General features: G+C 38.1%; 2 protein-coding genes and 1 non-coding gene across 3 annotated transcripts; 1 reads left to right on the top strand and 2 right to left on the bottom strand.

Moving 5' to 3' along the window:
* The first annotated feature begins 419 nt into the window (after nt 1-419).
* Nucleotides 420-15,340, top strand: cabp4 (calcium binding protein 4). Its single transcript, XM_077718218.1, has 9 exons — nt 420-506; nt 4,590-4,649; nt 4,813-4,914; nt 6,038-6,167; nt 9,336-9,366; nt 9,960-10,103; nt 11,138-11,247; nt 12,106-12,253; nt 14,885-15,340. Exons 2-9 carry the CDS (start codon nt 4,594-4,596, stop codon nt 14,911-14,913), a joined length of 750 nt encoding a protein of 249 aa, XP_077574344.1. The 5' UTR covers nt 420-506; nt 4,590-4,593; the 3' UTR covers nt 14,914-15,340.
* Nucleotides 15,341-15,385: 45 nt separating this feature from the next.
* lonrf1 (LON peptidase N-terminal domain and ring finger 1) lies at nt 15,386-23,052 on the bottom strand. Its single transcript, XM_077718215.1, has 12 exons — nt 22,311-23,052; nt 21,078-21,196; nt 20,823-20,945; nt 20,457-20,660; nt 20,163-20,376; nt 19,988-20,090; nt 19,628-19,742; nt 19,430-19,551; nt 19,183-19,341; nt 18,880-19,042; nt 18,618-18,770; nt 15,386-17,130 (listed from the first exon to the last, which is right to left on the bottom strand). The coding sequence occupies exons 1-12, from the start codon at nt 22,918-22,920 to the stop codon at nt 16,972-16,974; spliced, it is 2,244 nt and encodes a 747-aa protein (XP_077574341.1). The 5' UTR covers nt 22,921-23,052; the 3' UTR covers nt 15,386-16,971.
* Nucleotides 23,053-23,992: 940 nt separating this feature from the next.
* trnas-aga (transfer RNA serine (anticodon AGA)) lies at nt 23,993-24,074 on the bottom strand. The gene has a single exon. It is a non-coding gene; the product is annotated as a tRNA-Ser (tRNA).
* Nucleotides 24,075-24,327: the final 253 nt, after the last annotated feature.

The raw sequence follows: 24,327 nt of genomic DNA, 5'->3' as shown, positions 1-24,327 counted from the left end.
ACAAGACAACTAATACCCCCCAAAAATCCATTCAAATTTTGTTATAATGCTTAATTTGAGGTTCATTGCAGGTTTAATGAATGACAAGATGGTATTTCAGAAGGTACTACAGACTTTTGGGGTTCTTCATTAAATATTTTCAAGTATTCTTTTATCTGTTTTTGGTCTGATTTGGTCTCAGGGCAAGACATTTTCCGCCAAAAACGACATGTTTAAATTAAATTTTGGAATAACCCACATTTATCTGCAAATAAATATCATGATGCTTCAAAAGACATTGAAATTGACCCTAAATTGTCCCCCTAAAGACAAAAAATGCCCTCACTGTCTCCAAAATATCATTGTGCCTCCGATAGCACAGTCCAGCTACATCTCTAATCCAGCCCAATAATCACCTTTATTATATAATCCTCAGGTCAGGTGAGGCTTTACATACACGTTTTTTTCATTCCTGTCATACAAGGAGGACATAAACACAATCTTTTTTTGTATACCTGTTAACGAAGGTAAGACTGGAAAGTTGCCGTTGTGATGAATTATATTGTCATTATATTTTGCTTTGGGATATTTCAATGGTTCATTTATGAGTGAGTTGGACGGCATATAATTTGTCCCCAACACAGAACAGACGTTCCCTCTCTGCTTAATTAAATGTTGTTTTTCCTGCGTTACCTGCTGCTTTCATGCCGTCTACGGTGCTTTGTTTTGCTGTTTCTGTCCTGTTTGTCTCGACATCCTTATTCAGCTACGTTCAATCCAAATTTGGCTCCAATATCTCCGAATGGATCTTTACATGAGGAGAAAGAAAATTGTTCTGATTAGACTAAGAATTACAAAATGAAGGATGGATGTGTAAAGTTGAGAGAAAGGTTGTATCACCTTATCAGTGGAAAATATCTCAATTCAGAGCAATGACATAAAATTACTACTGGCGTGTAAAGTAAGGTTTATAGGAGACAAAAAGGTGTTCAGATTCATATAATATGCAGGGCAATTCACTGCATTACAATTGGCTGCTCGAGTGCACCTGAATATAGATTGTGTTTAGACCGCCGGACATCTTGTGATTAGAGTGATAATCCAAAACAAAAGACAGGAGATTACAAAGAGAAGTCAAGTTTATACTCCATTCAATAAACCTCCAGCCTGCAAGGATTTTTGGTTTACTGTCTGGATAAGGAGGTTTTCTGAAGACACAAATCATTATACTCAATTAAAGGGAATTAAACTATGTGGGGTTAATGTGGAGGGTAAAGTGCAAATCTTTGTTTCGGTCCTTAAAGACTGTAAACTCATGTATGTTGAGTGGTAAAGTCAAAAGGATTAGTTAGACATTTGTGAAAGTCTCATTTTCAATATGTGACAGAGCCCAAGGTGGATTCAAACCTCAATCTTATAATTACGGGGCTAGCACATGACCACCTTCCATTGTGCCCATGTTTTCACCACTTATCTTCATACATATATCATGTAGTTTGAATCAAATACTAGTCAAAACAATTTTAATAGCCTCCTTAAAGAGGCGGGGCACACCACGAATTAGTGGCCAGCCAATCACTGGGCACAAGGAAATAAACAAACAACCATTTATGCACACACTCCTACCTAGGGGCAATTTAGAGGGCCCAATCAGCCTACCATGCATGTGTTTAGAATGTGGGAATAAACCAGAATACCCAGAAAAAAACCCACGCAGGCCTAGGCAGAACATGCAAACTCCACACAGGTGTACCGACCTAGATTCATCGGGAGATTGACAGGCAAATTGATGCCACGTCTGCAATGATTTAAACTCTGACTGGGTTTGTCGTGCTGGAAACAAAAAAAAAGCTGAGCCAAAAGGCAAGGCTCTCAATTTACCAGTCCGTCTACATTGTCACCATCACCTGTGATTTTGGGTGACAGGTTGTGAGAACATTTGCATTTTTTTTTTTGCTGTAGTATTCATTTGTACAATGTCGCACTTTTCTGCTCATCAAAAGTGAGTAAGACAAATATGGTCAGTGTGTATGTAAATATATGTTTATGTACACTGTGGGACATTTAAGTGAGTGATGTAATCAATCTCAGACTCCTCCACTCCAGGGGATAATGTGGAATATATTTAGACTTTCTATTTAGATCTTATCCCCATATAGTTCAATCGGGCCCTTCAATCAGTTTTTACCATTAATTTTTTCCCCCCTCTGCCAGGCCAGTCCATTATTTCAATTACCAGGATTCAAATCTAAAATAGTGTGTGTTTTCTTTGTGATTGACAACAATTGACCACTTAGAGAGGAAAGCTGCAGGTACACAATGTGACTCAATGTTATGTAGGGTTGTTTGTCAGTCTGAATGTGTTTGTTTATACTGTGTGATTTGTGCCCAGTTGAGGTGAGAGGATTTGAGGGGAGAGGGTGGGGATGAGAGGCTGCAACAAAACAAACTCCAAATGTTTTCATTTCAGCCTAAATGTCATTAAAAAGTGCAACTGTGAGCTTGACAAACAAATAATTCAACAAATTCATGTGGACTAATGACTACTTTTTGTGTTTTGGGCAATGACAGCAACTGACCACTTAGAGAGAACTGTCAATCTTATACAAAGATATGTGGGCTGTTTTTTTCACTCTGAATGTGTTTGTTTATTCTGGTGAGATTTGTGTTCAGTCAAGGTGAAAGTCATTCTTTTGGAAAGCGACAAGGGGTTGCCAAAACACAAACTCAAAATACTTGGAATAACCCCAAATGTCATCGAAAAGTGCAACTGTGAGCTGCATCAACAAATAAGTCAACAAATTAGTACATATTTGGATTTGGGCCATGACACTTAATCATTTGAGTAAAAGACATTGATAAACAGAGGAGTCTTGAGTTTGAAACTTTTGTCTGAAAAGAAGAGGTAAACAATGAGTGGTGCCAGAAAAAAAATTAAAATGATTGGACTAGCCTGAATCGGTGGCCAATCAATCGCAAGCCACAATGAGTCAAAGGACAAACATCCACGTTCACACTCATACCTAATTTAGTTAGTTCAATCAGCCTACCTTGCATGTATTTATAATGTGGGAAGAAACCGGAGTATCCGGAAAAAAACCCACATAAGCACAGGGATAATATGCAAAATCCAGACAATGACCTGGTATCAAACCATCAACCCTAGAACTGCAAGGCCGATACATGAACCACTCTGAGCCTAGTTGCTAACATGATGAACTAAAATAATTTATTTTAAATTTCCCTAGCAAAAAAAATGTCTGCAGCCTTAAACTACACTGCAATATTTTATTACCCGATTTTAATACTTTCTACTTTACCCGAGTATAAAGCTCTGAGTTTGGACTTGTGCAGGTGTTCCGATTGATGTGCAGAAGGTCAAAAGTGGAACGACACTTTAAAAGAGCTGCTCACGACTTTAATCACGAAAACAAGAACCCCCCCCCCCTTCCCTTTACACTTTAACATGCTTGCACCGTGTTGAAATCAGCATGTAGTGCATGCACGCTCATTGTATAGAAGCGTGACAGACAGGCAATCACTACTCCGTCATGGTACGTTGTAACCTACTGGGAGTTGGCATTGCGGTTCGTACGGTGACGGCACGTGAAGCGCCCGGGTGTAATTCAGAAGACCGGCTGATCTCGGTGTCGCTTCCTATTAGGGCTCACGCGTAGGCGGCGGACCGAGCGGTAGCCGCCGGAGCGGATCACGGGGATCTGTCTTTACACGGCCTTTGTGACATGTGCACTGGTGGATTGAGGCGTTTATGTCTATGGCACATAAACACCAAATGCAGCCCTTCATCATCAGGCCAGAACGGCAGAGCCCGTGACAGAACATCAATCTGGCTCCCAAACAGTCATCCATAAGTCACCGCGCTTCGCTTCTTCACGTCTTTGCACGTCCTCCAATTTGTAGATTAATGTTCCTTTCGGCCAATGGCGGCTAGATTCTTTTTTCATTGTTTATTTGTACGTTTGATTTGGTTTCATACATTTGTGGTGGCACTTTCTGGGACTGCCTATGCAGAACACAACAGCTGCGGGCCCCGCCTTGTTTGCGAAGTCTGTTCTCCCTCTGTGCGGGCATTGGAGCGTGCCACGTTTTGTGTTTAAAGTATGTGCTTGAAAACAATGCTAGAAGACAATTTTCCCCTAGTGGGACAATTAAAACAATGACTCTTGCCTTTTTGTGTCTAGTGAGTGTTGGCATCATGAGAAATAAACTTTCGGAGTTTTTCTCTGTTTTTCAAATACAGTGTATAATATACTGAACTAGTTGACCTCACTGCTATGGGGTCAAGGGTTCAATTCCAGCTCGGTCCTCACTGTGTGGAGTTTGCATGATCACCCCAGGCGCACATGGATTTATTCTGGGTACTCCACTTTTCTCCCATATCCCTAAAACATACGGGGTAGGCTGGTGGAACCCCTTAAATTTCCCCTAGGTATGAATTCGAGCGAGAATGGTTGTCTTTTGTCTCATTGTGCCCTGCGATTGGCTGGGTGTCCCCCGCCTTGGTCCAGGGATAGGCTCCAGCCCCCCTCATGATGAATAAAAGATAGTCAGGGAAATACACGCCATAAAAAAATGTTTTTTCATTTCAGCAAGATGTCTCTGAAAAGTTTAAAGGGAGGAGCTGACAGTCGACCATCTTCTTCGGCCAGGTTAGTTAAATAAAAAAAATACGACAAAAGTTTATTTAATGTGATGAAAACTGAACAAAAAGGGCAGCCGTTTTGTCTGTGTACAAATAGTTGGATTGATTAATTTGTTGGTTTCAGTCATTGTTTTTAAATTTATGTATTTATTTATTTTTACTTCTTCCAGCATGTCTCCTCGAGGAGGGAGGGGTCCAGCAGCCAGCAGATCTCCAACTACGGGCAGATTTAAAAACAAGGCTCTTCAGCTCAGCCTCTCTAAGAAATTCTGGTTATTCTAAAGCTCTGTTTCTCATCAACACAGATTAAGAGAAGAGAAGGGTGCTGTTTGACTCACTGATTGGGACATCAGCTGCAAAACAAGCCCTCCAATAGTTTCTAAATGAAAGGACACTTCCCCCATTTCTCCAATGACTAATGTAATGAGCCGTGCCGGTTGATTGGACTGCTCATGTTTTTCCAATCCAATTCAATTAACTTTAAGTAGGTTTGACACAGAGAATTTTCCTAAAAAAAGTATTTGTTTACCTCTTTCAAGGAAACTGGAATCACTAAAGTAGACTGCTATTTATATTTAGATTTTAAAATCTTTAACCGTTAACAGAGTCATTTTGTTCATCAAGAAAACCTTAAATATTAGCAATTATTATTATCTTTCATTATTAATCACTATTGTTTTTTTATTAGAAGAAATATTATATATTAATATAGTATTAATAAAGACTAAAGAAATTAAGTTACATACAATGATTAGTGCCATTGACGGCAATAGACGTCCAATCCACTTTCAATGGAAGGAACAAATTCGGCGCCAGCAGTCAAAATATATTTTAGTCCAATAACAAACAAAGGATTTAATTAGTGCCCTGTAAGGGTTTAAAAAACATTTTTCAGACTCAATTTGCAAATATCTTTGTGCTTTCTTATGACGATAACAGATTTAATGGATGTTAAACTCCTCCACTACAGAAAGTCACAAGTTTTATTCTCAATACAAAAGTCTTTATTGTTGTTTTTGCCATGGGCTGGGGAACAATTTGCATGGGAAATAAATCTGTGTCGATTAAAAGTAAAATTGGCAGGCTTTCCGGCACATTTTTCCCCCTGATAGCTTTACTACTTTGTAGTACTTACGGATTCAATTAATTTCATTGGCTGCCATTGATGTCAATAGATGTCCAATTTAATTTAGTTGTAAGAGGGAAATTATACTTTTCTCCTCCCAGTCAAAAGGGATTGGACGTCTGGGGTCGTCAATGGTAACTAAAGAGTTCGAGGAGTGCCTTGTAAAGGTTCAAAACAGAAAAAAGAAAAATCTTAATTTGGGAATGAAAAGGTTGAGGTAGCTGTGAAGGAAATAAGGAATTTTATGAAAAAAAATGCTCACTTCACAGTTCAAAGTCTCCAGCCACTCCGAAAAAGGGCAGTGAGGAGGAATCTCGTCGACGTGGTAAACGGAGCCTCAGCAACAGCTCAGCAGTGGCTGCTGCCTACATCGCCTACCTTAATAAACTCTTTGGACAGGTCAGTTCAACTCCAGTTATTCACATTTATATATTTATTTATTATTTTTGCAGTAAGTGTATTTGTCAAATAGTCACAATTGTTGATTTGAATAACTGGGCTTGTTGGTCCATTGACTTATATCTCAGCAAAATGCCATTATTGATGTATAAAGTAGAATCTATTGTATAATGACAGCCTAGTGGCATTAAACTATCCCAGCTGACTTCAGGCAAGAGGCGGGGGGGACAGTGGCCAGCCAATCGTAGGCCACGAGGAGATGTACAATCATTCACGCTCAAACACATACCTTGGGGCAATGTCGGGTGTTCAACTGGCCTAACGAGCATGTTTTTGAGGATGTGGGAGGAAACCGGATAACCCGGAGAAAACCTACGCAGACCCAGGGAGAACATGTAAACTCCACACAGTGAAAACCGACCAGGGATCAAACCCTTGACCCCTGAACCTTGTGTGCACTACTTTTTTCCCCATGTTTCGCTTGTAAAAGCGGATGTGTGCAAAATTCAATAAGGAGAATATCTTTTTTTTAAGCTCCCAGATGACAATTTACTATATACAGATCTCCTATCCTGTCCTATCCTATTGCCATGCACAGTGTACATCTTTGCGACAATGCGGCTGAGGCGAGCAGACCATTCATCCTGCAGTGATCCTAATCCCTGCCTCACTATTAATTAGCCCTTTAGCTAGGTTTTCTGTCAACCCCCATTAGAGGAGGCTGGACGAGACAAATAGATAATGAAAGAGAGTTGATGCATTGCATTCCTGACACAGCCATAAGCCACGCCACACAGGAACAACTATAGGCTACGTGCATTTGATCTTCTTAGCCATTAGTTATTTGTGTGTCAACCCCAACATACGTCTCATGTGTCTTCATGCTTGAGATACAATGGGCCAACTGATGGCAAAACAAATGAAATTACCTGGCAATGGGTTCGTTGCGATGGTGGCGTCGGCGGTCGGCGTGGCCGTCAAATTCTCTCTGGGTGAAAGAAAAATCCAATTAATGTGTTGACCTTGCTCTCTAAATATACCCTTGTGGAGCAGAGAAGCGATTTTTATGTTGGAATGGTGTAAACAGTATTAAAAATGAAGATGTTTTTATATAACAGGAGTGTGTTTAGCATTTGAGTTGGGAATGACGTGAGCCCACTGCTGGCACTCGTGTGCATTGGCATTGAATTGATGGATCAACTCAGTTGGCAATATTATGCAGAGAATAATTGTTTGTAAGGCTGCCATGCGGCCCAGCTTTCCCAAATCATGACAATTTTCCTGAGGAAGCAGAAACTTCCCAAAAAATATACAATTACTTCATGAGATGATTTAAAAAGTGATACATTTCCTCACCTATTGCCAGTACTTGTGTCACTTCCTTTCTGCATTATTGGCTCTTTCGAAAATGGGAGAATCCGTTGTGTCTAACTCGCCAGCTGCTCATCATTAGCTGGGAAGAGCTCCAGCACACATGTGACTCTCGTGAGGATAATGAGGAAGTGTCAGAATACAACTTATCTTTTGGCCAATCAAATGCCAGGACTGTCTTTCCGGAACTATAAACTCCATTTTTTTTCATAGTTTGGCTAAGCCTGCAACTAATAAATGTATATACTTTTTCTTTGTTACCACCGACAGCCTGTTTTGTTTTGTTTTAGGCTATAGTTAATTATTATGTTAATAATTGACTATTTAGCATATTTTTCTGTATTTTACTATTGTTTTTTTTCTATGCGTGTTTGTTGTTAGTTTCTGCTCACATAAAAAAACGCCCTCCCAAAAATGTGATTTGTTCTCATTCAGGTATAATAATAATAATAGTGTTTTCCTTTTATTATATACTATTATTTTTCTGTTGTGACTCGGCAGGCAGTGCACTAATAATCACTATTGTCAAGTTTTAGGCTTTATTTTAGTCCCAGATGAGCCCCTATCCACTCTTTTTTTGTGACTGTTGAGATACTGGTATATTTGGAAGTTCTGACTTCTATGTCTAAGTTCCATGTCGAGTCAAAATGTAGTACAGTTAGTTGCAAGGAAGGAGAAATCAGAGCTTTGATGTTCTTCCGAAACGGGCTTGCCAGTCGTGTTACTTTGAGCTTATTGAGCTCCCCGGAGCTTTGCATCTGCATACGTCGTACGTGAAGAGGAGTGCGCTTTCATGTTTCTCGCTTCTCTTTGGCAATATGACACAAATTCTGCATTGATCGTAGATAGATTTCCTTTTCATTAACATTTAAGGCATTTCATTTTTTTATAATCTTTCATATAACCTATTGAATTGAATTGAATGCTTTTATTGTCCTTATTATTATACAATAGTATAATTTAAAGCTTCACCACAACATGCACAAATAACAACAACAAACAAACAAGTCAAAAATCATAATAAATGAATTAGTAATAAGAAAACATATGCAAATGAAACTTTGTACATGTTTCCAAATATGCAAATGCGAGCATCGTTTTCAGAATCAAGGCACACGAATTGCAATTAACACTCACAGGCAACAAATAAGGCACTTGTCGCTCTTTAAAAACAACTTGTCATATTTTAAGCATTTATTAATGTTCATTTTAGTCACTGAATGGCTTCAATATTAATTTCTGCCTCTTTGACATGCATAACCGAAGCTTTCACTGCTAATACTCATGCTTTTACTACACCCTAATTATGGCACATTTGTGCTTTTTGTTTTCATGCAGTACTTGTCAGGTAGAGGGGTTGCTGGGGTGAAACCTTACGGAGAAAAGGAGGCAAAGTCAGCTTGAGTAAATGTCAAAAACAAGGGAGATAATAAGAAATGCTTCACATACAACCGTATGCAAATGTGTTGTTTTTTCGCGTCCATCTCTCTGTCTTTTTGCAAAGGAGCAAGGCACCATTGCCTTTGTCTATGTGTGGGAGTCTGTTTGTCTGCACACAGATGGAGCGTATGCCAGGTCCCTCAGGAAGATGCAGCACAGTTTAACGTGCATGTTTGTGTGTAGGAGTGTATGATCTTGCCTCATTTTGCAAATCAGAAAGAAGACCCATTAGGGTTTGTTGTCGCGGTTTACTTGTTATTCTAATGGGATCTTCTTTGGAGAATTTGACCTTTTCAAGTCACCTTGATTGTTGTAGAATGGTATTTTTTGCGACTAAATCTAATGTTTTTCCTACAGGAACGAGAGTTGATGCCGCTGGAGTTGGACGGTAAGATGCTATATGGGTTTCGTACCTCACTGAACTTAGACATTCGTGCTGAGATTTCCTTCTGTGAAGGTATACATCAATCTGCTTTTCCTGGCATTTGTCAAAAAGTTTGGTGAATAACAGTCTTTTTGTGCTCTTAAAGCACAGTATGAGCATTTTCTCATTTCAATATTTTGCCCTCCAGCTCGGAGGCAAGTGCAAAAAAAAACTCTCCAATTCTTCTCATTAGCTACAAAACTTGTACACAGAGGGGAGGAAGTTTATCTGCCTGGAGACGTCTTGACTAAACTCCGCCTGTACTAATGACTTAACTCAGCATAACTTTATTTTAACTCACTCACTGCCAGTGGCAAAATAAATTAGGAAAATGGAGTGGGGTAACTTTGTCAAAAAGTGCTTGATTACTAACCTTATCTTGGACTTTTGGACTTAGACTGTCATATTTTATTAAGCATTTGGTCTTCAGCTCCTACTCGCCAATCTATGACTCATCATGTTCTGACACAGCTTGTATTAAACAAATTTATACGTCTGTTGGACTGGTGTGACAGGGATTTTAACCATCATGTTATATGTGTTGTTGTGTGTCTTAGAATTACGGGAGGCCTTCAAGGAGTTCGACTACGACGCGGATGGCTTCATACATTACAAAGACATTGCCGACTGCATGAGAACGATGGGCTACATGCCTACAGAGATGGAACTGATTGAAATCATCCAACAGATCAAAATGAGATGTATGTATTTATTTCATGGCCTAATCGCGCCTTTATATTAACATCTTTCATTCTTGTCTCGGACATTGTATGTTACGGAATGACTGATGGCACCATCACAGATGCATGTAACGTGTCAGTGTGCGTGCTGCCATTTTTTTCCATGCTATTCCCACCGCACGAGATTGATGTTTGTCTTTGAAGCCGGGGACATTGGAGGCATTGCTTCCCCCCCTGACTGATTAATGGCCCTCACCCAGCAGGTGCGGAGCCATTTGGGTATGACTCTGCATGTCAAAGTGCGTTGAGATTGGCCCTCGGTGGTTGCAATGATTTTTTTCCCCCCAAACCGAAAACACTGAATAAGCGTTTTCATTCTGACTTCTGAGGAACCCTGGTTGTATTTGGTGTAGTTCACATGGGGGGCAGCACGGTGTGGAAGTGGTTTGCATGTTGGCCTCGCAGTTCTGAGATCTAGGGCTCAATCCCGGGTTGGTTGGACACTCTAAATTGCCCCTAGGTATGAGTGGTCATCCGTCTCCTTGCACCTTGTGTTTGGCTGGCCACCGATTTATGGTGTCCCCCATCTGCTGCGTTTAGTTAGCTGGGATAGGCTCCAGCACCCCCACGACCTTTGTGAGGGTGAGCGGAATGGAAAATGATTGAATATGTTTTACATTAAACAATGTTTTTGTGTAATATTTGGAGCGATCATTAGTTTATTTGAACAGATATTATTGGATGCAGAAACACTTTTCTTCATATTTTAACATTAGGACTTTTTAAACTCTCTCTTTACCATTATTTATCTCACCCATTACGATATTGCTGATTATTTGTGGACCAACAAGAGAAATATTTAATAAAATAAAGATTGTACTATACTTTTTGTAATAATATTTGTATATAATTAACTAATAAGCCAGTTTAATTTCCCTCAGATGGCCCAAAAACATTGCATGAAAGAAAATGCCTATTTTACGAAAACAGCATCACAGTTTAAATGTGTTCACCTTTTTCCACGCAGTTAGTCAATGTGCTTTATCCTTGTTCAGGGGGCGGCCACGTAGATTTTGACGATTTCTGCACCTTGATGGGCCCGAGGATGCTGGCTGAGACTGCTCACATGGTTGGCCTCAAGGAGCTTCGTTGTGCCTTTAAGCAGGTAAGGACAACAACACCCAGATGGGAGGCACAATCACAAGTGTTTGGGAATGACTAGTGTGAAGAGAGCAGCCAAAAAAAAAACATCCTCAAAAGGACACAGCCAGCAATAGTGAATGGGGCATGAAAACAAGAAACATCAGGAAAGCCAATAACCCAGAGAAAATGTCAGTAAAGTGCTGAGTGGCCTTCTCGGTGTGAGTGGTTGTCTGTGGCTATGTGTGTAATTTGGTCGTTTTACCTGATTTTTGTCCAAAGTCAGCTGTGATAGGCTCCGGCACCTGAAAAGGATGGGTGTTGCCGATAAATGAATGAATCTTTATTGTGGTGCCTGGCATTTGAAGAGAAATAAATGTCCACTTTGTTGTCAATGAAGTAAATACAAATGCCAGATTTATCTTTATTTATTTTGGAATTGTATATTTTACTATTATTATTATTTTTTTATTCTTGCTCATGTGGAGTTTTTCTTACATCATTGTCAAAACTATAAATATCAGTCGGAAGAGAGAGACGTGAATGACTCCAGGGCAACACGTGTCAAAATAAGAATTCATTTTCAACTGCTTCTTCACTTCCAAAGATGTTCTCACTTTAGGACTAACACTTCATGACTCAGTATTGCCTGATGTGGTGTGGATTTAAGCTGTTTGCAGCTTTCCTTGCCGAGCTCCACCACAGCCCGACAGTTTCAGTTCCATCCCAAGAAGGCTTTAATTGCCTTTTTACTGTGGCTTTTAATAACCCCTCACTGTTGTTTATGTTGTGTTTTATCTCACAGAGTTTACTTTTGTTCTCCTATCTTTGCTACTTCTAATCCAGCCCACCACATCCTTGTTTTTTGTACTTTCATTTGCAGTTTGACTGCAATGGGGATGGCAAAATTACATTTGAAGAGTTGAAGGACGGTATGAAGACCCTCCTTGGTGAAAAACTGAAGAAGGGTGAACTGGAGGAAATACTGGGTGACATTGACCTGAACAAAGATGGCAACATTGATTTTGATGGTGAGTAGATTGGGTGAAAAAAGCCATTTAGTGCCTGTTGAGTAAGCATAAAGTTCAAAAAGTACATTTTTAATGTGATTTGCTCTCAATTTTAAACCAACCTCCAAATCCTACATACTATTATGGTCCCATTCTTACAATAATATCCATTTTAAACTGCATTAAAAGCACCCAAACACAAGCTACAAGCAAAAAAACCTTTGGCAAAAAGTCAAGAAAAGCACGTAACAATGAGAGCCGGGCCTGAAAGCCTCTTTCCAATCTAATTGCCGCCTTTTCTCCAGTCAATACGCATACTTGCACGCGTCACATGTGACACATTTAGAACACATTGTGGTTGACAGTTCAAGGACTTAGCAGAAATTGCATTGGCGAGTGAGAAAATCAACACAAACATATACCAACGCTTGCTCGGGCGATTGCAGGCTTGAGCACGCCAGCAGCTGCAATCGCTTTTGTCTTGTCTCAACAATCCAATCTATTGCAATTATCGGGAACGTATGAAAAGACGTGTCATTGTCGCAAGGAATCAATAAGCGGGTGCTCTTACTCATCATCATCAATTCGCCCCGAGGGCTCAGTTTGAAGGTGTCACACTGGTAGAATAACCCAAGAAAGTGCGACAGTGTGTATGTGTGTGTGAAAATCTAGTATAAAGCACTTCCAAATATGCCCTGAAATCATGGTGGGATTATAAATTTGTGCTTCCTGTCCTTCATCTAATTAACTTCATTTTAAAAAGCCATTCCAAACCATGCATTAAGAATATTGACTTGATTTATAGCTGTAGTTTGGAGTGGATGAGTCACACACTTTTAATATAATTCCTTACACTTTTTGAAGTATAGCTCCCACTGAGATTTCTACCTTATGAAACAAAGTTTTTAAAAGAAAAAATATGCAAAGAATATATATATATATAAATATATAAATATATAAATATATATATATATATATATATAAATATATAAATATATAAATATATATATATATATATATATATAAATATATAAATATATAAATATATATATATATATATATATATATATATATATATATATATATATATATATATATATATATATATATATATATATATATATATATATATATATATATATATATATATATATATATATATATATATATATATATATATATATATATATATATATATATATATATATATATATATATATATATATATATATATATATATATATATATATATATTATATATATATATATATATATATATATATATATATATATATATATATATATATATATATATATATATATATATATATATATATAAATATATAAATATATAAATATATATAAATATATATATATATATATATATATATATATATATATATATATATATATATATATATATATATATATATATATATATATATATATATATATATATATATATATATATATATATATATATATATATATATATATATATATATATATATATATATATATATATATATATATATATATATATATATATATATATATATATATATATATATATATATATATATATATATATATATATATATATATATATATATATATATATATATATATATATATATATATATATATATATATATATATATATATATATATATATATATATATATATATATATATATATATATATATATATATATATATATATATATATATATATGACAACATGACATTTGCTCAGATTGAGGCTGACTGTATATATTGAACATTATAGTGAAAAGTATTGTCACTACATATTATGTATAGAAAATGAATTTATTGTATAAACTAAATTACAGAACATGCTAAATTAATATAGATGGATAAATGGATAAAAATATATATATATGGATTGAAAGATTGCGGTCTATTTTGAGAATAAATTCAGCGTAATTTCTGACTGTCATAAATAAAGCCCGTAAGTGAGGAATTGTTTTATAACCTTATCAGCAATGGAGAATTCAATATCACTTTACCAAATTTGTAGCTGTATCATTATAATGTTTATGAATATTGACAAGCGATTAGTGGGGTCGTGGGTTCGAAACCTCAAACCCAAAACTGTGAATCCAACTCACTAACCACCCTTATATATATATCATATAATTTATTTTTTAATTTGACTATCCACTCATACATTATCTTAACTGTCATCATTTTATATGCTATTAATTTCACCTAAAATGGGCTATATTTTATTTTTGCAGTATTAATTAAAAATAATTTAGAACTACTATCTATTAGGTTCTTTCTTTTACAGCAAATGATTTCCAGAAAAACATTAAAGAGTGGCATGTAAAAACTAAGGATGGTAGATTCTGCTATTAAGCTTTTAGTGGCCATTTAGTCAATACTGTCAAACAATAGGCATAATCAAGTTGGATGAGTTGGACTGAGGGAGACTTGCTTTGCATTTTGAAATATCTGATAAGCAATTACAAATACTCCCGCGACTGCCATTTAGATGGTTCATTAAACTGCTGGTGGCTGTGAAAATATTGAGTTTATGAGTGAGCTCCATGTGCCTTGTATAATGATGTAATATTAAAAAAAAGGGTGTTATGATCATTATCACCTGCTGTCTGTCTCCTTCTGCAGAGTTCATGATGATGCTTTCTGCCCGGTAACCGGAGGGCTGCTGACTGTGACGACATCACAAGCACTCACTGATCCTGAAATAAACTGGCATTTTATTTTGCTATGACAAAAGGGATTTAAGTGCAAGTATAGAGCCAATTATGATGACGCATTAGTGAAGCAATGACGTTGCATTATCGACCCCTTGTGGTTGCAGAGGAGGCATTCATGCCTTTATCTCTGAATTTGCATAGTATACTGACTGTTCATTCATTTTTTTATTCTTTGCAATTTTTCAGACTGGCTTTGAGTGATAAAGATGTTCAATTAATTTGAAATTAGAATGTTTTGCAGCAAATTATTCATAGTGATCAGATGTCTATCCTGGTCAAAATCAATGAGTTTATTAAAGCTTATTGTGTTATGGAAATAAAGTACCCCCATAATTAATAAACGTTTTACCACAGCTTTCCATCATATTAGTGTGTTATCGCAATTCTTAAGTAGAAAGAAATCAAAGGCTTAATAAGAAAAATTGCATGTTTTAATTGAAAATAGTTACCTTAAAACACAGCAAAAAGCAAGATAGTAACCCAAGAAATACTTTTTTTTTTAAAGGATTTACATAAAACCGGCATGAATTTTTCCAACATAGTGAAAATAAGGGTGCTTTCGACGACCAGAAAAATAAAATCATTCAACGACAGGGGAGAAAAAAAATGGTAAACAAAAATACAGGATAGTGTCATTTCAAACCAGGTTGCCAGATAGTGTAAAGGCGACAACTTCCTGCTCCCCCATCAAGCAAACCGAGTAAAAACTATGAATACACACCGATTCAATGACATATTGCAACAGCTCCCGTTGACAATTCCTACACATACCTAGGATCAGAATGTATAAATATTTGAACATATTCTGTGGGAGTAGCGGAGAAGTAATTGTATACATAAATAACTCCCAATCTACAAGACAAACTTTGGAAGATCTTGGTAAATCCACCTTCACCAGAGGATTAGGACAAGTACTACATTGAAATGACAATTTGAAGTCATGAGTGTTTCAGTGCATAACCACATGGAAACATGTGATGCCAAGAAGAAAACTGGAACACGATGGAAGAGGGGGGAAAAATACTGCAAAGGGTAATTGCTGTTCTCAAAACAGGATAAGGAAGTGGATTGGTTGCACTAGGGGATTAAGTACAATAAACCAGTGGTCCGCAACTATAGGTCCATGGACCACTTGGTACGGCTCTGCAAGTGAATTAATTATGTTAATTAGGTGTATTCCAGATGTTGTTTGCATCAGGCATAAGGAATTTTCAGGCAAGAGATAGCAGAGAAGCCCGTTTATTTTGGATGTTTTGACCGTCCACCTTTATAAATTCTCTTTTTTATTTTTTTTTTATTTTTTTTTATCTTAACCGAAAAAAGTGTATCAGCCACGTTCTCGCCTTTATCAATTAAAATGTTGCCTTTTTCAAATTAATACAAGTCAAAGCTTTTGTTCTTTCTGTTTGTTATTCCATTGTGTTGTGTCTAAATAATAAAAAATAAAAATATTAGCTTTTTTGTGCTAATATAAAAAATAAATGTATTCGTGCTTTGACCATTGTCGGGTTCACAACAAATATGAAATAGCTTTAGTGGTCTGCAATGACAAAAAAGCTGGTGACCACTGCTGTATATGTTACGTCCTATTTTCCTTTTTTTTTCCTTTTCACACAGCATTCTGGATTTGCCTTTCATCACATCTAACTTACTACTTTTGCCCTTTTCCTGCTTTCACCATACGGGCCATAACCTAAATAGATGTCCTTCTTCCGTGACAATGATTTCCATTTCATTGCCAACAGGGCGGTACACCTGGAAGTTCATTTTCAAATTCTTAAAAAGGCAAGCGCCACTTCACCTCTTGTGTGACTCATGTTTGACGCAACAGATAATAAACGTATGTGTGTCACCGGAACAATCCCTGAGGCATTTTGGCCACATCTCTAAAGTTCAAGAATGTTTTCAGCACAGCGTGTCGTTAGCTATATTAGAGGAAGGCTCGGGTGGGGTTTTACGGCGTCCACTTGTGGTTGTGGTGAAAGGAGAACGCTTTTAGTTATTGGGATCGCTCTGCAAGTAGGTGAGAATGTGCTGGATTTTTACCAGGCGTTCTTTGAGGCTGGTCATGGAGAGGACTGAAAGTTGGTAGCGTGGGTCGATGGGAAGCACAGCCAGGAGCCACCAGCAGCATGCAGGACCATTAGGAGTCGCCTACAAAGGAACATGAATGATATTTAGTCATATTAACATTTTAAAACATTAGCTGCCTTCCAATTAAAAAGGGAAAGAAAAAAAAGTAATGAGACATCCAAAGACATCAATGATTACTTATGTTATGTTACTGTTAATATGTTTGAAATGTCACTAAATCATTAACTTAAAGGTCCAAATGTGCATATCAATTATTCAACTGGTTTTAACATTTTAACATTGTATTTTTCGGAATATAAGGTGCACCTGAGTATAAGTCGCACCAGCCAAAGAGTCACATTTTTGATCAGAAACAAAAAAAAACATGTTTAAAGAAATAAAATTGAGAACAGGCGAAATAGGCATCTGTTGACTAAGGGTTTATTTGGGATAACTGGCCTGATAGAGAAAAAAAACATAATATACAAGTCACACTTGAATATTCTACGCAGGCCTAGCCAAACTACGATCAACACTGCGACTTATAGTCCGGAAAATACGGTACATACATGTTTATTGGGAGCCAAGCCAGCACAATGGAAATGGAACCGGAGTTATCATTTGAACAAAATGCAATATGTGCTTAACATAAATCTACGCTGCCACTAGGTATAACATAACGGATCACTGCTGCACTTTGCTGCGCTAACAAAAGCCTCTAGCATCTACAAAGGTGTTTCCTCCATGACACTTGTGACACAACAGCAGTGGTGGGATTAACTTTGAAGCACCAATAAAGCTCTTGAGCCAATACTGTTAAAAGGCTCCGCCCCCAGGTCGTCCCGAGAGCCGAGCTGTAATCCTCTTTGACGTGAGGAAGCAATAAAAAATAAATAACTCCGGTGTGCTATTATGCACATATAAAGCTATTAAGTCCACGGTAATGTAAGCTTTCTCAAATGGAAGCGCAGGTGGAATTTGCAGCGTATGAAAGAAACACCAAATTTTGTCCTTTTGGGTAAAAGGCTGACATGTGAGAAATGTGTAGCAAAAAATGTGCTCACACAGACTTTATGTCGTCAAAAGTTGAGGCTATCGAAACCAAACAACTTCTGGTTCGCTCGAGAAAAATAAGCAAGAAAATGACTGTTTCACAATTTGAACTTTGTAATAGTATAATCTCTAATTTAACATTCAATATGTTTTAATAGTTCAATTTTAATTGTTATATTTATATGAATTTTTATCTCTGAATATTACATTGTATGACTTCTTGCAAAAATTTCCCGCGGCACACTTGACCATTGCTAAAGGCACTTGAGACCAATGAATGAAGAGTTACATGAAGGACTGGAACATGTTGTGCAAAGGACAGACATTTCATGCATTTTTCTGGATCAGACAAGATGAGCCAAAATCACAGTCATGTGTTATGTGGAGGGAGACATTGAAAATAGACTGGATAGAATCAGAGTGGGGCAATACACTTCTTCTCTACCCCTCTTGAATCAATTACAACAAATGGCATGATCATAGCCTGCCTAAGAAAAGTAGTGCAAGTGGTGTACCTGGATATCACCTTCCCGGTCAGGCATTGGTCCAAAATGCTGCAGGATCTGGTTGTGGAAGCGTAGTTTGAGGTTCTGAAACCACTCACAGGCCTGATTGTATACAGCATCATGAAGTTCTTGCAAACTATCAAGCTCTTCCCTGTCCGCCACCTATGCAAATATGAAACAGGTGACCTTTGAATTCTCCCTTATGCCAAGTTAACCAGACAAATACACAATTTCAACGTGGGAGAACAACATTTTCAAACACATTTCTTACCCGAGCGTCTTCCAAAAGCTCAATATCAGCAATACTGTAACCGTCCTTCATTCCTCGTGACAGGACTCGAAAACGCTTTCCCCCGATGGTGTCCACCACTGATCTACCATCAGGCAGGAAATGGACACTGCGGATGATGAGCATACATCCATAGTCTGCAAACCTGCCGGGTTAGATACCATAGTTTTAATTTTGAAAAAAATGCCTGGCATTTGAAGCTCTTATGTAACACATGACACCTGAATCCAATTCTCAAGTCTTTTAAAGAATCAAAACACATTCTGTTTCCGCGTGCTTGCTTACCCTTTCTGAGAATCATTGATACACATCCCAAATTGCCGCGTGCCTGTGTCCATGCAGCGGCGGATCATGAGGCGGTAACGTGGTTCGAATACATGCAGTGGGCAAGGCACGGTGGGGTAGGCCATGGTACACACAAAGATAGGCACGTTCTTTGTCAAGCTGCTCCCAGGAAAAAAACAAAAAAGACCAAGATAATTGCTACTTTTGCTGAGAATAGATAAGACAGTGAAAATAATCGGTAACTTACTCAGAAAGCTCTCTGGTCTCCTCCAAATGTGTTACAGACCGTTCCTTATACTCTTGACCCAAATACTGTTTGATTAGGGCATCCAGCGTGCTTGTCACAGTGTACTTCCGACATGCTAGATACTGTCAAGTAGAGATTAATAATTAGACCATCAGTACATACTGTTGTTGCGTACAGTGCACATGTGCGATAACTTACCTCTTTTAGGCTCTGTTTGCATAGAGGACAATGTGGCGTGTGGTCCAAGCAACGCTCAAGACAGATTTTACAAAACGTGTGGCCACATGGCGTCGTCACAGGCTCGTAAAATAACCTGGTTTTGAAAGAAAGCCAGAAAGTTCATACGTTTATTTTCTATCAAGATGTAGTAGATGACATAATAAATATTATGTTTTTAAAGATGAGTATGTTTCTTTTCATCTGTCAAAATTCTCTATTTGTAGTTTTCTTTTTTTACTGTTTCAATGCCCTTAAAAAAGCTTTGTTAAAGTGTCAAGCCAAAAGATTATCACCATAATTATAGTTAATCACCATGCATTACAAAGAGTGTTTACTCACCTCATACAAAGAGAGCACTCAAAATCATTGGCGTCAATAAGCTCAGCAAGTTCAGGTCTGCAAGTTTTCGCTTTGGCTGTGTTTTTTTTGTTATTAGTCACACCTGAAGGTAAACAAAGAAGAGAGAGTTATGATTCAACAAATTCTAGTTAGGAAGAATAAAGAAAGGACGTGCCTTGCTTTTTAAGCTTGTTACTTCCACTGGCCACAATGCAAGACTCAATATCAGAAACAGACAATTTCCTCTTCAGAAGGCTGGATTTCTCCTCATCCCCAAGCTGAGGGGCGGAGCAGACCCTCTTCAAACCCTGCTCGCCAAAACCGGCGTCGTGATATCGCAGGGAATGAGCGCGACCTATGCCGGGACGTTCAAGACTCTCCCAACGTTTCTGTAGTGGAAATATCATTCAAGTAAATACAGGAGACCTCAATAAAAGAAATACAAAATGTTCTGTAGGATTGAACTGACCTCGCGCTTTTCCGCTCGCTTGTGTGCCGATAACGCACGGACTTGGTGGTGATGGTGGCTTTGTCTCTGGACTAGACTATGTGATCTGATTTGGGCACCAGTCACCAGGGTTTTGCTGCGCAAGTGGGGCGACGTGGTTTGCGCCGTTTCCCTAAGGCCGATTTCAACGTTGTCGTTGGCTGAAGATAGGAGGTCACACATGATCTGTTGAAGGAATGACAAATGAGTCTATTGGAAAACGGGTTGCCAATACCTGCTCTAGTAGCAAGTTTACGTGGGTGTCAAGGACAGATCAAACTTTGGTCGCACTTTGAGGTGCTGAAAATGTCAGTTAATGGGATTAATATGTAATTTTGAGTTTCTTACCTTTTCCACTTGTCTTTTTGCACAGGGAAAGTCTTCATCCAACGCAAGGCAGTTGAGAAAGGCTTGTAGAGACTCATCCACTTCGCCCATCTCGTGCAAAACCATAGCTTTCCTAAAAAAAGCCTACAAAGACATGACATCAAATTCAGCTGCGAAACATTTGCCTCCTCCTCTGCCCTAATCTACGTACACGCCCATGGTGTTTCAAACATATTTCATACAAATTATTTATACATGTAAAGTAGTATGACGTACCTCAGCAGAACATTTTGATGCGAGACAAAACTCGATGTCCTCCAAAGCTAGATCAAACTGGTTGAGAGATGTATAAGCTTCTGCCCGTGAAAGTCGTGCCTCCTCTGTTGTTTTAGGGTCTTCAATGAAAATGGAAAGAAAGAGGTGGTTAGAAATGATTTATAATCTTCCAATATTCAAGATTAGTCTGTGTATTTCCAAAAAAAATACAGTTTAAAGACTTATTTTGACAGAGCATTGTAACCGTTAAACAGTGAGACTAAAGCAAGACTTTCTTCTTAGTTTTCCAATTTAACATATTTAATATCGATATTAAATATGCATATCTTGTGATACACACCAATGTTGAATTATCCCACTGCCTTGTTTTAACGTAGTGACCATACACTGGTATTATGTAATAACTTTCAGTCCCATTGAATTCTTTGATCCACGTGCTGTGAACTGAAATATGTTTGTCAGTAATAGAAGACCATTCCATTTCACCAGGAAAGTCGTAAGCAAATGAATATACGTTCAAGCAGATTGGACGACTATCACCGTCAATGGCTGCCAATGAGGAACGTTGTTGTTCCTGCAATGTATGCGAAGAAATTCAATGATGACTATTTATATATGTAATGCATCTGAGATCCTTAACACTCCAAGCTAAATGTAGATCAAATATTAATATGTGGGTCAAAAACAGTTGTAGTGGGTGACATTATTCAACTAAGCAGTTGGCACAAATTCCATCAGACTACATAACTCCTACATTCACAGTCTGCTGCAGATGTACAGTCGCCTCATAACCAACTGTTTCATAATGTTTTCGAGATAACCAACATAATCATGAGTCACCATTCATGCTTATGACCGTGTCAATGTCTGGCAATTGGTTGCTTTGCAACACACAGGCCCGCCCCACTGCAAAAGTTACAAAACCTCTCAATAGGAGTCACGACCTAACTTACGCAAGCTCATGAGGACGCGCATGCGCAGTCAGTGAACATTTCAAACAACCAAAAGACGTACTACGCGTTGCACATTGTATAAAGATACATTATATTACCTCATGTGAAAAAAATAAGTTTTTGATTTTTGTCGATATGACCATTTGAATTCAAGTCGTTTCTAACTTTGCAGGGAAAACATGACACATTCAATATGGCGGACGCTATTACGTATAACCAGGAAATGCATTGACACACCCCCTGTAAACATGTCTCGTTGAATAACCAAACAAACCCTCACCTTCTTGGATTATATCGCTCGCTTGTTTCACCGCATCGTCATAGCGCTTGCACCGACAGAGTTCGTCCACTTCGCTTAGTTTTTTGGACCGTTGCACATCGTCGGGGAACCATTTCTCCATAAGTCCGCACAGAATCACATTGGGCTTTCCATCGGGTCTTACCACTTCGTGGCATATCTTGCACCGGGATAGCAGCCCTCGTTGAACACATCTCTTGCAAAACGAGTGTCCACAAATGAGCGTCACTGGTTCCCCAAAAAAGCTATCACAGTTCGGGCAATCGAATGCTTTGTCCCACTGGGTCTTGTGATCTTCGGGATCCCGGTTCGATGGCGAGTCCGAGCCGCAGGCTGCCTTTTTCTTTAGGTTCCGCACAATACAGTCCACAAAAGTGCTTAGTTGTTCGGGTCTCACGGGTCCGTAACGCAAGGACACAGAGAACCAGTAAATGGCCTCTTTAAGGGAGTCTTCTGAAGCCAAAGCGTTGGCTTTTTGCAGAATGAGCTGATGGTGGTCCTCCTCCTGCTCGGGGATTGTGTCCTCTTCGGCACCTATAAAGAAAGCGCTTCTCTCCTCCATCGTTTCCTCGGCTGTCTTTTGAAGCGACATGTTGTGTAAAAAAAATATTTATAAAAAATGTTAGAAGTGATTAGCGCGTCTATGTTTGGCGTGACTACTCATATCTCCTTTCGTGAGCAGTCCACAGACTTTCACTTCGGACACTAGCTGGGTTACGTAAAAATTCCGTGTCACGTGAGGAAAAAAGCTCATGTCTGATTGGCCGGCGCGGATATGTTACAAAACCTGTCTGAATCAAGTTTCATAACTGCGGAAAGAACGCTGAGGAATTATACATTAATTTCACGTTCCGCCACGATGGAATATTCCTAATATTATATAGAAATAGTCTTTTGGGGTGTGTTGTTTCATACGTTAGCAGTTATTGTCCATATAGTGCTTATTGCATGTTGTACTTCAAGATGAGGTAATACTCGGCCTCCTTCAATAGAAATGCATATGCTTGAGTTATAATAACAAGTTTTTTTTTGAAGGGAAAAAACATTTTTCCTTGCCAAACCTCTCAGCTGGTGGGGTTGGAAGTGTGTTGCTGAACTTTGCTGCTGATCTTTAAAGGAAAATAGAACACAACCTAGGATGACTAGGTGAGGATAAGCAGCTCAAGAAATTAATAAATGGATAGGTGTTTATAGTTATATCGTATGAGAATTGGATGACAGAATGATGAAGTAATTGGGTAAGCCAGGGAAAGCAACAAAAAAATCTTGGCCTACTTTATGAAGAACTATAGTATAGGCTTAGATTGCCCTCTACTGGTCAGAACGGGGACTACATGGTTTCTGCTCTATCCGCTCAATATTATTTACACTCACTTCAGCAAATGGTGTTGCTACTTTGATTATTTAGTCCAGTGGGATTCGAATCAACAACCTGATCCAACACATCATGTGAGAGATACTAATACTAATAAAAAAAACACAAGACAACAGTCTGCAGTACAATTAAATTTTGTAAATATCCTATCATTGTTTTTAAAGTGTATCCTTTTTATCGTTTGCAAAGTTGTATATTTATCTTTTTTAGTAATTCAATTTAAAATAATAGAAACAACTGATGGATGACTCTGCCTACAAATGTTATTTAAAAGGTCCAAAATGTAACGCGTTGCCGGCAGGATTCGAACCTGCGCGGGGAGACCCCAATGGATTTCTAGTCCATCGCCTTAACCACTCGGCCACGACAACTTGTATATCATGGAGTTCTAGTAGGAGAATAGTATTTTCAAATCCTATCCTCTAGGTTTGGTGGGTTTTACAATATAATGCAAAAACGTGGTTGATTGTTTACATGTATTTCATTTCTCTGTTTGAAAGACCGATTCATTTTATGACGACTTGCTTAGGTAACTACGAGACGCTTGTTTCCACAAGCGGCGCCATAACAGTGATAACTGAACAGCGACTGCATTCACTACCCAAGCAAATCACTTCCCACTTA

This window comes from Stigmatopora nigra, chromosome 6, assembly GCF_051989575.1.
Source record: "Stigmatopora nigra isolate UIUO_SnigA chromosome 6, RoL_Snig_1.1, whole genome shotgun sequence".
In the NCBI taxonomy this organism is placed as follows: Eukaryota; Metazoa; Chordata; class Actinopteri; order Syngnathiformes; family Syngnathidae; genus Stigmatopora; species Stigmatopora nigra.
Note: the sequence above shows the minus strand (reverse complement) of the source record. Positions and strands in the feature narration are given on the sequence as shown.

What these genes read in the sequence shown, in the direction of transcription:
- cabp4 (XM_077718218.1), top strand. Translation starts at nt 4,594, where the DNA reads ATGTCTCTGAAAAGTTTAAAGGGAGGAGCTGACAGTCGACCATCTTCT. An exon ending in CGACCATCTTCTTCGGCCAG is followed by an intron (nt 4,650 to 4,812) that starts GTTAGTTAAATA and finishes TACTTCTTCCAG; the next exon opens with CATGTCTCCTCGAGGAGGGA. An exon ending in GATGCCGCTGGAGTTGGACG is followed by an intron (nt 9,367 to 9,959) that starts GTAAGATGCTAT and finishes TGTGTGTCTTAG; the next exon opens with AATTACGGGAGGCCTTCAAG.
- lonrf1 (XM_077718215.1), bottom strand. Translation starts at nt 22,920, where the DNA reads ATGTCGCTTCAAAAGACAGCCGAGGAAACGATGGAGGAGAGAAGCGCT. An exon ending in CAAAAAGACAAGTGGAAAAG is followed by an intron (nt 20,661 to 20,822) that starts GTAAGAAACTCA and finishes TTCCTTCAACAG; the next exon opens with ATCATGTGTGACCTCCTATC. An exon ending in GAGTGCTCTCTTTGTATGAG is followed by an intron (nt 19,743 to 19,987) that starts GTGAGTAAACAC and finishes TTTCAAAACCAG; the next exon opens with GTTATTTTACGAGCCTGTGA.